Source organism: Rhinolophus sinicus, chromosome 3 (genome assembly GCF_057876585.1).
Source record: "Rhinolophus sinicus isolate RSI-liver-muscle chromosome 3, RSI-T2T, whole genome shotgun sequence".
Lineage (NCBI taxonomy): Eukaryota > Metazoa > Chordata > Mammalia > Chiroptera > Rhinolophidae > Rhinolophus > Rhinolophus sinicus.
Window position 1 is genome coordinate 27842402 of NC_142503.1, and position 14733 is coordinate 27857134.

General features: G+C 36.8%; 1 protein-coding gene across 1 annotated transcript in view; it reads right to left on the minus strand.

The window, feature by feature from the left end:
* The window catches only part of OXCT1 (3-oxoacid CoA-transferase 1), a 115959-nt gene that overhangs the window by 45660 nt on the left and 55566 nt on the right, over positions 1 to 14733 (minus strand). The window contains exons 8-13 of the mRNA XM_019748541.3: positions 12863 to 12970; positions 11463 to 11577; positions 9603 to 9697; positions 7804 to 7852; positions 2135 to 2207; positions 1446 to 1521 (exon numbers count right to left, since the gene is read on the minus strand). Coding sequence (XP_019604100.3) covers positions 1446 to 1521; positions 2135 to 2207; positions 7804 to 7852; positions 9603 to 9697; positions 11463 to 11577; positions 12863 to 12970 — 516 coding nt within the window. The remainder of the gene's footprint in view (positions 1 to 1445; positions 1522 to 2134; positions 2208 to 7803; positions 7853 to 9602; positions 9698 to 11462; positions 11578 to 12862; positions 12971 to 14733) is intronic.

Below are 14733 nucleotides of genomic sequence, written 5' to 3' on the forward strand. Positions count from 1 at the left end.
ACGTGGGTAGTAGAATTTTTCTAAAATTTAAAAACAGAAATACATTCTGATTTCCCACAAAAATAAGTATTTCCATAAACTGTCAACCTGACTCACTGTATGATATTTAGGAAACCCTCTATGATTCTCTAAAGCCTCCAAAAGGTTCCAACTCTACGACTATGGCTGCTACAGAAAGATGAACATTTTTAAATGAAAATAAGAATATAATCAATAATTTGCTAAGGGTTCTTACTATTAATGGGTCAAACATATTTTCCCTTACATTTTAAAATATGAATTATGATCATTATTTAATGCATTGGTTCTCAAACCTGACTATACATTGCAATCACCACAGTTGCGTTTAAAATGTCCAGTGCCCAGGCTACATCCCACATTAATTAAATTGGAAACTCTGGGGGTGGGACCCAGACATCAGTATATTTTAAAACTTCCATGTGATTCCAATACGCAACCAAGTTTGAGAACCAGGGCTTTAATAATTATTGAAACTTCAAAATAGTGTTTCAGGAAGTATTAAATCAAAAGAGCTAAACTAACAAAATCTCTAACATTGTTATCAACTATATTAGTCCACTTTCCTCAAAAACTTATTAGAGAAAAATCTAAGAGATTTTTAAAAACCCTCTCAAGTCATAGAACACGAGTCTCAGTTACTAAACCAATATTTTTTAGCTGTTGCTACAGAGAAACACACAGGCATCCTTAAACATACACATAAAAGTAACCTGAGCTACCAGCCAAAATGAGCCCATAATTATGGACATGCATTCACTGTTGTTTCCACACACATATTAGCAAGCAACAACCAGGAAATAAGGAACCATACTCATAAGTTAACTGATTACAGTCCTTTTTTCCAAAGCTAATTCTCAGAGGTTTCTTCCTTGAGTTAGATCATTAGTAAATGAAAACTGTGTTTTACAAGCATGTTTAAACATCACCGGTTTTGTTTTCCATAATAGAAAACAATGTGATTGATTATTTATAGGGTCACATGATTGATCATGAGAAGGTTTTAGTCACTGTGAATGAGAAAATAATAGAATTAACATAAAATGAATAAACTTGTTCACTATTCTTTCTAGTGATAAAAACTTAGTTATTATGATAAGTATTTGTATTTCTTTCTTTTATCAGACTATAATTAAACCTTTTTTTTTTTTTAATCTTCCCTACCTCTGTTTCTTCACAGAAAATTCTGCTTTGGCCCTGATCTTGCCTATTTTTAGTTCCAACTACACAGTAAACTGGAAAAGCTAAATATTTCCCAGTGTTTGCTTAATTAAAATTTGATTCAAATAAGAAAAACAAATTAAAATATTTATTTTTTAAAATAATTACATTGTACTCCCATAGCAATTTTACAAGATTTTTCTTAATGTGTCAGAAATAATTATTCTGACCCAAGCATAATTCAAAAGAAGAAAATGTCTACTTACAGGTATCATCCAGTTGGCCAGGTCACCATATTTGGAAACCTGCATCGCTCCTAGCATTGTCAGATTGACATGGCCCCTGACAAAGGAAAAGAGGAAATATAAATCAAACTTCACTAGCTTTATGTCCTGCTTGCTTGAAATTGCCAGCAATTAAAATAAATAATTCTATATTCCCCAAAATACATTTACTTTCTCCCACCCAACACCTGATTTCCAAATATGTCAGCTCACGCTGATGTAGGGAAATAATCGTTAAGAGCTGTTTTAAAAAAATATATAGCCTATATTTTCTCCCAAAACAAATTAAAAACAGGTGTACACAGTGAGTTTGTTTCCTTCGGTGAGGGAGAATGTGGCTTGACTTCAAGACAAACACTGGCTAGAAAATGAACACACAGTTTGTAAAAAATGTTGGGATCCTCAGAAAGAATCTTTTAAAAATGTTTACTTCAGTATAGTTAGCACACAGATATATATTCCATTTTGGGGGCTCTTTTAATACTAGCAAGCTGGATGTTCCAGTTCCCAACATCTGATGTGAGTAATTTCACATCTTCGTGCAGCCGAACTAGCCCGAGAGCATTTTCCAGCTGGAAGACACGGCTCTGTTTCAGAACCGTGCTAACACAAGTGGATGACTCAGCTCATTCCACACGGTGAGAAACCCGAGGGGCTCCGTTATTACATACCCTCTAATCATCGCAAATGATTCATCGCTGGAGAAGTAAGAGGCTCCTGGAAGAACAGTAACTGTTTCCTTGCCTAAACACACACACACACACACACACACACACACACACACACACACACACACAAGAAAGAAAAGGCTATTAGATTTCTGAGAGTATCATGGTGGAGAGAGGGATCTATACCTTCTGTTTCCGAAAGAGCTAAGGCTCCCTTTACCAAATGCAGTGGCAAAGGGGGTATGGAGGACACAGTGGGAACTGTCTGCCCTGTGAAGAGCAGTATTTTGTCACTGACATTGTTACGATTTGCCTTTGCACGGCGATAATAAAAAGCAAACCAACTTTTAATTTTATTATTGTTTTGAAATTATCTACAGACAATGCGACCCCCTATTGCCTATACCCTTCCAGGCCTCCCAGCAGCCCCACTCCCTTCACAAGACCCTGCTCAATGCTAATTGGAGTGAGGAAGAACAGAGTTCCTGGGATGCACTTTTCAGAATCCGATGCTACTGTGGTCACTGGAGCAAAGAGACTGTGGAATGACTATGAAGAAATGGAATTTTGAAGGGAATGACACAGGAGATGTCATTTCTCAGGTATTTCTCAGGTATTTCTTAAGAACCAAAGAATAACCTAGAAAGACAGGTGCCACCTAATTCCTTAACATCATTAGGTCTGAGTCTCCTCTTTCAATCTCAATCTCTCTCTCTCACTCTCGCTCTCTCTCCCCCTCATCTTCCCTCTCTTGCCCCTAGAAGTTTCTATTAAAACCATAGGATTTTGATGAAACTGGGGAGTAACACCTTAATCCTGGCCAACGTATTTAATGTTAACTTCCTTGAGAGGACTTCCCTCAAATCTTACATCTCATAATAAAAGTTCAGAACTGGGAAAGATCTTGAAGGTCATCCAGTCCTCACACAACTAATAATGTCACCTGACTCATACCTAAGCTGCTTTCTTCTTGTCATCTATTTCCTGTCTGTCCAGGAGGATCAGGTGCACAGGAAAAGCTTCTGGTCTCAACCAGGAAGTGCTCACCTGCCCCTTTGCCAAAAGTCAACTGTGTGAGAACACCCCATACATCACCCCGCTGTAATACGGCAGACAAAAAGAAAGGGCAGAAAAGCTGTGATTCCAAGACTGGACTAGAGGAAGACTTGTGGACACAACAGGACCAGAGTGCTCTGGCCACACCCAGCTGTGCAGCACAGCTGTACCTTCAGCTTCTCAAGTCTTGCTTGAAAGCTAACTTCTCCAGCAACATCCCCTCTATTCAAACTCGACTGTGGAGAAAGAGTGAGACTATTTAGATCATGCTGAAATATTTATTCCCCAAAGGAGTTTGATTCTAAACAAAGGAGATGTTTTCTCATCTGTCAAAGTACCATAAAGCTAAAAATCTTTGGAAAATACTTTCTGGTGTGGTAAGTAGGAGCTTTTAGACGGCACCTAAGATTTGAAGGATGAAATGAAATAATGCGTGTAAAGGCCGTACTCTGGTGCCTGGAACTCCATAGACATTGGCTTTGACTAGTGTCCTGGTTATTATTGTTTGCACCAAATCTGCTTATAAGAGATTGTGCTGTCACTCCTTAAGACATAAATGCTACAAAACCAAGAGATTGGCTTTTATGGTGGGGATATACAGCCAGCCTGTGCACTCTAAATTTTAGGACAGGCATAATACAACTAAAACTTATCCTAACACAGTTTCCATGTCCAGCAAATTCAGTTCCTCACTAATCCTGTGAAGTGGACAGGCAAGGAGAAATAATTTGTAGGACAATAAAGCAGAGAAACATTAAAAATCTCGATTCCTTTATTCTCCCTGTGTTAAATCACAAAGTCTTCCAAATGTCAATTTCCATAGGCTGATAGCCCATAGAAGGCATGATTCACCACTTTATAGGAAACTTCCAGATCAATGTGGAGAGTCTTAGCTCTCCCCATATGATTTCTGAAGCATAGTTTGATTAAAAGAGCCCAGAAAACAACCTCATGAAAAAAGTTGTCATGCCCTTGCTAGTAATACATTCTGGTATCTTATAAGTTACACTCTTCAGAAGCAAAGTTAATTTGCAGCATTTTAAAACATTCACTATCTAAACAAAAATAGGAATCCTGAAGTTGAAACCATGCTTTTCAAATACAATGTCCAAATAAGGTCAAGAAATAACTATAATTAATGATACAATTACTATCTTAAAGAAAAAGGGCTTTCTTATTTGGCTATTTCTGATTCATTCCTGTCTCCTCCAAATTTTGTGTGTATAAAAAGTCTAGATCCTTTCATGATATTTCGGCAGTGGTGTTTCTCAATTTCAAAGTTACTGAGTCCTTTGGCTCGTGATTTAACATGTCATTCACGCGACATCAAGTAAATGTCTACGCTATGCCTTATAAACAAAACAGATGCCCTAACCTTGTGGTTCTTAACTTTAACACCCACCAAAGTCACATGGAGGGCTAATAAAAATGCAGACTGCTGAGCTCAACTCCTAGAGTTTGTAATTCTGGAGGCATGTGGTGGGGCCTCCTAATTTCCATTTCTAACAAGTCCAGGTAATGGTGATGCTGATGCTGTGGATTTGGGGGCCACATTTCAAGAACCACTGCCCTAAGCAAAAGAAATATACTATCCAGCAAGAGAGATGAATGTACCCAAATAAGTTGTAGGAGGATTTGGAGAGGACAAATGAACTGGGACCTGAGGACCAGTATACTGCATTTCAACAGGAAATTGCCAAATAAGGAGATGGGGGGGTGGAAGGAAGGAGACAGTGTAAGAAACTGGTGATGGGCACAGGAAGAGCCAGGCATGGGGGAAGGAAAGCATGAGTCATGACAGTCATGATCAGAGTGGACTCAGCATCCTTGGAGAGTACAGTAAAAGATAAAGCTGGAAAGGTCAGGTGCAACCATTAGCTAGACCTTGAATGCTGAACTTTTGGTACTTTAGTCTGTATGCCTGTGACACCTCAGTTGTGGCACATATACCCATAGAACAGGGTTTCTCCTCCTTGGCACTACTGATATTTTGGGTTGGATAACTCATCATAGGGGGCTATTCTGGTTATTGTAGGATATTTAGCAGCATCCCTGGCCTCTACTCATTAGATGCCAATAACACTCTCCAAGGCATGAAAATGAAAAACTGTCTCCAGGCATTGTCAAATGTCCCCAGTGTCACCTCTTTTTGCCTATTGAGAACCACTGCTCTAGAGGCATGTGGCAGAGGCTAGGGATATTTATAAGCCACGAGATTAACATGGTAGTTCTTTCTAAAGCAGTTTTAATCAAAGGTAAGTCATTTAAAACAGTATTTACATATTAAAATAAGAAAACAATATTAAGAAATAGAGAACACAAAATGCATAGTAATATGAAAGCTAAAACATACGAGACTTATTAAAAATTTCCCAATTGCATTGGGGCGTTGCAGATCTTCACAGGACCTCCGCAACGCCCTAAGCACTGCCTTTTGCACCTTTGTAAAACTCAGCTTACCAGAGGGTGCAGCTCAATGTACAGAACAAAGGGACAGGGGCCAAGAGTAGAAGACTGTGTGTGTCTAGTCCCTAGCAATGTTATCTTGAGCACATCACTTCAATTTTCTCGGCCTCAGTTTCCCAATCTGTAAAATGGAAAGGCTCAAATGGTATAATACAAGTGAAAAAGTATGCTGTATACCATATGGTGCTATACAAGTGGTAATTCCTTTTTATATAATCCTACTAGATTATTATTTAGCAAAAAAGGATCCTTCAAAATAGTTCCATTATTATTTTAATATTTTAACGCACTGATTATACCTAGAAACATAACTCTTTGTATTCATTTCAAGGAACTTCTATGAAAATCTTTTCAAATTAACCCAAACAATGGGCTGATCGTCCAGGTAATTTCCAAATTTGAGGAGCTGAGGAAACCACCAATGTATATTCTGGGTTTATTTGGTCCCTAATTTGGACAGCTCCAAAATCGAAACCATCATAAATCCTAAAGAGGACTTTGATGAGTTAGTATATCATTAAACTGATTTGCAGCTGGCTTTCCAAAAGCAATGAATTACTGTTTTACAAAGTAGTTTAAGATTACGTGTTATTTCTGAAGTTTAAATATAAAGCTGGTGGTTTCATTAGGATTGAGTTACTTTTAAACGGAATCAGAAATGCCTAACATCCAACAAAATCATTGAAAAGTAACTATTTTTCCAAGGAAAGTGGGTTTTATTGTGAACTCAAGCCTGAAATTTGAAAAATGGAGTTCTTCATTTCACAAATAACTCACTAACATCATTAATTAAACCAAGCAGCAAATATTTTCACAGATCAATGAGCTATTGCTAAAGGGTACAGTACAATTAAATTACAGACTTGGTTAAATGTCATTGCTTTATCACAGTGGGATTTTCAGAGTTGAGTCGTGTTAACTAATTCGACTATTCAACCAGAAGCTGTTTTACTTCAAAAAACTCTAAGTATCAAACGTCAGTTCTACTTGGCAGTTGGCCTTTATGTTCAGCTTATGTTCCTTCTCCTCTGAGATTGCCACATACTATTTTTGAATGTGAAGGAAGAATAATACTTCTGTGGGGGTAGAGTGAACAGCAGTAAAAGAAGGGTAAAGAAAATCAGGCTACAATATAAAAATTAGCTTCTCATGGGCAGCCCCACCTAAGGATACTCTTTAGCCCCAGCACAGTGCAGTGTTGCCTCAAGCATGGGCAAGGAATATGACCAAAATATCTGACCTGTCTTTCCTCCTCTAGGCTGCTAATATATGCGACTCTCCGTTCTAGTCAAATAAAAAGCTAATGACACAAGGTAAAGCACTTGAGTGTGGGAATAAAGATGTGGCAAGGCAAGAGCCCCCACTTCAAAGAAACTCTATTAACTCCAATCACCGGGTCATACTTCGTGGCAGGACACACCCTTAAACAGCCATGAAGAACCTGTGGAGGATGCTCTGCCAGTCTGATGACAACTAGAGGACAGTAAGTATCTCCTACAACAAAACCCCCAGTGTACCAGTTCTTTTTCTCTTTGCCACTATGGATCACTCCCCCACCCTTCTCATCATGAGAACGCAGACCTATTTCAACCTGGGGTTGTCCAATGGGAGGCACAGGCAGGAGAGCCAGAAGAGGAGATCCTTACCCAAGTCATGGCAAGATGGCTGTGTTTTTCTACCAGAGGCCATAGTTCCTTTTAGGTGGTCTGATCCTACAGCTGCCCCTTAAGGCCCTCGGGTGATAATGACTCCCTGTGGTACTTTACCATCCTTTCCTGGTTTCCCTTAATCTTGTCCACACCCTTGTAAATTGTCCCTTCTGTTCATTCTCTTCATACCCCCTGTGAGAGTGCTCTCTATTTAGAGCCAGGACCCTGACTAACTGACTCACCAAAACTCTTGCCAATTTTATGTGGCCCCATCTGCAATTTCTCCTTTATCTTAATCTACCCTAAATAAGAGATTACTGACAAGAAGCCAGGCAAAGATGGGACTAGGAAGGCTTATCGCCCCCCTCCTCAATAAAAAGTACAGTGGAACACCCTCTAGGAAGAGACAAAGAATCAAGCCCAGGACCCTACTATTATTTGCATAGAACTAAATTAATAGCAATAGAACACGCTGGAAAAACATGCAATGAGTGAGTTTACCTGCATTGATTAGATCTGCATCAACTTCATTTTGTGATGGATATGGACCCTGTCAAATAGAGGAAGTTTAGTCAGTTAGAAAAAGAAGTTTCTCACTAAATCACACACTAAAGCTGTAATATAAATAACTTCTCTAAAAACTCTAGGAAATTATCATCAAAACACTTGAAGTGAAATTTAAAAAATAATTCTGATGTTTTCATGGCTCTGTTGCTCATACTGATCAGCTTTTTCTACACTAATAATTGTGATTGAAAATGAAAATTATTTTCTAAAAATTATCAAAGTTTGAAAAAAAATTATCAAAGTTTGAAATAAATGTTAAGCTATTAGAACTATAGGTCAGTAAAACAAAAAGTAACTGTTTACTACCTACTATGCAGCCAATGTTATTCATAAACCTTCCTCTTAGTATCAATGAATATAAACTAAATGGCTGCATTATTTGGCTAGAGGGACCTGGAGAGGCAAATTTCACATTTTTTATATGTAGCAGCTAAGGGCCAGAATTTAGGGTTCTAATCTTATCTCTCACAACATCTAACTTTGGCTAACTTTATTTTCCTTTTGCCCACTTATTCTCAGTAAGTTTTTTTTTTTTAATTGTGTATGTATTTTTACAAGGCATCTCTAATTCCTTGAATGGGGCAAGTAGTCTCGTAACATAACATATATTAAACAAAAAGAGAGGAAAAGAGAAAAGAAAAAGGCATAAGATAAAGCCAAGAATGAATATGTTTTGGCTGTGAAATTTTAACAGATTTTCTAAGGGACGAAAAATTGATTCTTTAAATAAACTGAGGTAGTAAGTAACGTTTAGACATATATAAATTTTCCTTTAAACATTGACCATGGGTAATTCACATAAACTTATTTCCTTTATCTTCAAAATGAGGGAATTGATCACTCTAGATAATCTCTAAGATACCTTAACAATGTCTTTGACTTCAATACATTTTTGTGTCTTTGAAAATAGTTATGATTATTGCCTCAATAAATCAGTATTGACTATATGCCCATGATCATTATTTATATCTTAAATAATAGATATACATTTTTCTATATGTACAATTTTTATTACCAGTTAAGATCTACTGAGGAACAATAAAGATTAGGAATATAAATTGGCAAGCTATAAATAATCTCTGCCACAGTTAAAAATTAAATTTAAAAATGTCATCCAGGAAGTAAAAATATTTCTTACTTTTATCATAATATTGAATAAAAACTGTGGCCGAATTCTATGAGAATATTGAGCTCATCTGGAAAGTTAATCTTGAGGAAAAGAAAATTCTACTCTTTTGGACAACACGACCTTAAAACAATCGTTAGATGAAAAGAACTTCCAAGATTTTTTGAATTAATCAACAGTCAAAAAATATCCCTGCCCTAAGTAGACATCTTACTCTTCAGTTTTCATTCAGAGCCTTACTGATTTTTATTTAATTGCTAATGACCTTCACTCTTGTCCAACTACACAACAGTTAGAAACAGTTAACTAAACAGAAAACTGTGAGGTCTCCAAAGCAGGTACTCTAGGGGAGATGGAAGCCAATAAACTGACAAAAGAAGAGCAGTCAGAAAGCTCACGTAGTCAGGAAACTACCATGTACTACATAAAATACAATACTACGTACAATTACCACCATTTTCTGGGAAAGTTAAGCATTTTCTAATGATGATAAACAGAAAAATAAGGTTGGGAACTCTAAGCTAACAACTCTCAGTTGTAAGATTTCACTATGTGGAATATCTCATTCTCCATCCAGATATGAATGAAACTTAAATTTATATCTTACCAAACCCAGCACTCCATTTTCACTTTGCAGGTGAACAGTTATATTTGGACTGATGAAATTGCTGGCCAGAAGTGGGATTCCTATGCCCAAATTAGCTGGGAAAAAAAAAAAAAGATATTAAGGTACAACACAGACAAGTTAGATTATGCCACAAATCTTCTACATATATAAATCTGAAGAGAAGCCTTCTTTAAAGGCACTTGCTCTGAATATAATCACTGAATGCATTCTCCAATCACCGTATAGGTACTATTTTGTAATTTTTTAAAAAAGGAAATCTCTCATTGATTACAGCTTTTGCAATAATACTAATATGCCTTCCCATAACTATCGCAAAGTAGTAGCTTCAGAAGACTGGCCAACGTCATTATTGTTGCGAGATATATTTTATTTTCATTAATGTGCTCAGCAAATTGGGACTGATGTATTATTAAAGATGGCCTGACCTTTGTTTAAAAGCAATTTTCACTATTCAAAACTCCAACTAAAAATAGATGATTTAATACTCTTAAAAAGGGCTACCTACCATTTCTAAATATAAAAAAGTTTTCTGACAATACTAAAATGTCTGCCTAAAAGTAGATCAGCTCCTTTGGGTCACTATGATAACATTCACTGGTAACTGAGTCCTCCCTAAGAGTTAAGGAGGAGTGGGGGTAAGTTTCAGTGAGTACAAGTGAGACCATATAAAAAGCTAGTCACGATATGTGGAGTACAGCATAGGGAATAGAGTCAGTGGAACTGTAACAGCTATATACGATGTCAGTGGGGTAGTAGCTTGGGGGAGGGGGTTATCACTTTGTGAGGGGTGTAAATGTCTAACTATTACATTGTTTTGTATACCTGAAACTGATGAAGAAGAAGGAGGAGGTGGAGGAGGAAGAAAATGAGGAGGAGGAAGAGGAGGAGAAAAAGGAGGAAGAGAAATAAAAAAGTAGCTACCGTGTTTCCCCAAAAATAAGACCAGGTCTTATATTAAGTTTTGTTCCAAAAGATGCATTAGGGCTTATGTTCAGGGGACGTCATCCTGAAAAATCATGCTAGGGCTTATTTTCCAGTTAGGTCTTATTTTTGGTGAAACATTGTAGCTATGTTAAGGCATCAAAGAACTAACTGAGGGTGTTGATGCTTCTTCCTTTGATGATCAAAATAGGGTCAATCCTGACTTGTATGCAAATGGTGGGGGTTTAATCTTGTCTCAACACAAGCAGGCTGACAGATCAGAGAGGCTGCCTGGAACTGCTGCCTGGGCTGTCCACTGCTAGAGCAAAATGGCAAACACTCACCGTTATTTAAATTCAAATACTCATTGAACTCGATTATTTCTACCTACCTCTTTTTTGACAAAGTATTTAAAGCAGAATTTAAATCATTTATTGAATACCCTTACAAAACATTAGACATAAAAGGGTTCACTCAAGGGATCTTTGTCAGGTGAACCAAGGTGTTGTTAAGAAGTTGGACCTTATGTTTCAGTGAGTATGCAAATGTGAAAACATAGAGAAAGTAAATAACACTGGTTAAAACTAATACTTCTGAGATTTGAAACCCTCATAATCTCTTTTCCCAATAACCGTTAGCCAAATGCAAATTCTACTGAAATCCATTGCATATTAGAAAATAGCTCAGCAAATTTTTGGTCACCATTTTGTTTCAAGGAGGGTAACTGATTATAATTCCAATTCTATACATTTTGATATCTTTAGGTTATATGCCTATTTTGTAAAAATTGATCAACTGCTTCAAAAGTTACAATGGACTAGACAAGAATCACTATGCAGGAGGCCTAGTAGCCTGATGAATACGGAAACAGTGAGGGCTATGTCGTCTCCCAGTTCCACAAAGATAAAGGATACCTACCATACATGCCATCCTCAAATTCAAGAGCTGCCCGTCTGATGATACGTTCCCTCACATTATCTCCAGGTTTACCAGATTTGGTTTTTACATCTCCCTCTTTCCGGATTGATAAACGCTTTAAAATAAATAGAAATAAATTACTCATGGTTGAGGTATGCTTTGGATGTTATCACTGTTAAAGCATAAAATTTTACTTTGGAAAAATGTAACTCTTTCCTGTTACTACTATGAGGCGAATCTGCAATATAACAGAGTTTAAAAAAAAAATAAAAACATGGAAGACATTTGACATAACAAAAATAACTCTTTAGAAAGTAAATGAAAGAGGTCATATTTTATTTGAAGAGGAAGATATACCAGTTCTGTCTCTTTGAAGCAAATAACCCCTCTGCTACTGTCACGCTGACTGCTACCACTGCTACCTCTTAAGACTCCTGCAACTAAATTCTCCTCAGATGCTCAGGGACTGAGCAGGAACTTAGAAAAAAGAAATAGACCTTGGGACTCAGTTTTTGCAGGGATGTCAGAATGTGTTTACCAGGTGGTGTTGCTCTCCATTGCCTGTTTTCACCTGGAGAGTCTAGACTGATTTTGCTACAAGTGCATCACAGGGATCACAGAAATATACAGAAACCAGCCAAGAAAGTATTTCCATTGCGAAATCTCCTTGACAGAATTTGGTTCCTGTTTTTAAATGTCCCATCCTTTTTCCCTAGCCGCTGACATTAGTTTTAGATTACACAATGTCTTTCTGTGTGATGTCTGCAGGGTACAGGGTATCTCTGATTTCCTGCTATTCCTATTTGTGATTGATCTCTAGACACTTATGAATATTGCTATCAATTCTGGCCCAGCTGATCGTTCTTCACGCTCTGAGTATACCTGAAATACCTACAATGCTCCTAGAAGCCACTCCTTAACACAATTTCATTCCCACCAGCTGCCTAGAGCCTAATGCCTAATGCTAATGGGAAACGATGTTCTTTCTGGAATCTATAAAGTGCAAAGCAACTTCAAGACAGGTAAACATTTCTGAACAATCAAACATTAAGAGTCCAGCAGGGATAAAGCCACCATAGACCCAATTAGCCTTCTCTACCCTATTGAACAGGGTGGATGCAAAACTATGCCTCATAAATTAGGACAATTACAAAATCTTGGAAACAATACCTACAGAATCACATAACTTGGTGATATACACCTTGTAAACACAAGGCACTTTGGGGTTGGACGATGCACAGATGCTCATGCCCCTTCACGACAGACACATGAGAAGCTCCTAAGATCCAAAGCAAGACTTCCTGTTCAGCTCTAATTACCTATCATCTGGAATGGTCTCAGGGACACATATCTCTGAGAATCAGATCCACAAATACTGACAAAGAAGCTAAGTCAATTACCTCAATTCTTTTCTCGTATTTTTCTCCCTTTATAAGACGATGTACATAAATCTTAGGAATATGGATGTCTTCTGGGGCAAAAGATCCAATATCCACAATTTCTTCAACCTAGACAAAGAGAAAAAAATTAAAAATTAAATAGTGAAAGCTTAAACTGAAAATTTTTATTTAAAAAGTGAAGTATATACACCTTCACCTCCAACTTAGGTTGGATACATAATGTAAAAAAAAATACACATATACATATATAAAAGAGAGAATACGTTTATGTGTGTGTGGGGGTGTAATGTGTATTATATGTTCTGGACCCACAAAAAGGAAGAAATTCAAATGCATGTGTCTGAACATGAAATGCAGAACAAAATCTCCAGAACTTAGTGTTTGCCTAAAACAGCCTCAGTTACAAATTTGTCAAATCGTTTCTCAGTACAGCTGCTTGAACTTTCACAAATTGCAGTTCAACTATGCATACTTGAAAGCACATCCCTTAAGACCAGATTTTAAAAATTAATGGGAAATTTATCATATCAAAGATAATAATCTGTAACAACATCTGCTTGGTCAATTGAAGAGCTTTTTAAATATAGATATTTGTAAGTTTTTCATTATTCCTGTTGTTAGCATCCTAGGATCGTGATAGAACTGCAACCACTGAAACAATTTTACTTAAAGATAAATTATTAATTTCAATATGAAAATTTCAAAAAGGAAATATTAACTCATAACTAGAAATACTCAATGTAATTAGAATTCAAGTCATTCACAGAGTAAAAGGATATTTTATAGCAATGTGAAATGTCTGGAGTTAGTCAGCTGTTTTAGAATTTATACAAAAAAGAAAAAAGTCATTTTTTTTTTTTTACATACATCAACATAAAAAAAAATCAGAATAAAACGGATCAAGAAAAACTAAGGACAATGTTGTTCTTATCAAAGAATTATCTTTCTGGTGCCATGAAAAAAAAATGTTATCTTGAAGATTAGAGTGCTTAATTTAATAAATGCCATATCTGAAGCAAATAGCTATTTGCTTAAATGTACTAAGTGTATAAGGAGAGTTGTATTACACTGGTCTCCTAAACTAATAACTGAACTCTCCAGAAGTTTTTGAGGTGACATAGTTCTCCTTATGCTATTCTACTGTGCATACCCACACCACGGTCATCCTACAATCAAAGAATACCAGGGATTACAAAAGTCATTTTAGTTACTGTGCACTGCTCCCAAATAGTTGAAAAGGAATATGACAAGGTAGACAAAAGCTGTCTTCTTTGACAAAAAGAAGGATCTTGACCAAATCTAACAAAAACGCCAAGGAAAAGTTAGAAAACATGTGGGTATCTAAGCAGAGATAGTGGGTAGAGTTGTATACTCAGGTAAATACCTGAGAATGAGAATGAGTCGGGGTGGGGGGAGACAAGGGGACTTCCCATCACTGTACTCTGTATTTTCCCCTCCAAACCTCTCTACGCTCTGGTATTTCCTACCCAAGTTGGTGACCAGGTAAAGAGGAGGTGGACGTAAGGTGTGCAGAGCACCTAAGCACTATTGCTACCTCTTCAACGGGATGGAACTTTCAGTCACTACGGCTCATTCACATCTTTACGCTTATTCAATTCAACCCTCCAAAGAAGTCTTTGACTTTAAATATTTGTTCATATATCAATCCATTATCCTGAGGATAAATATAGAGACTTATTAATAGAGACTTATTATTCATGAAAATATTAACCACAGCATTTGTTAAAATATTAATAGGTTGGAAACAACCCAAATGGTTAATAATAGGATAATGGTAAAATATTTATAGTGCATCCACATAATGAATCAATATTATGGCCTCATAATATTTAATGATATCTCATAGTTTA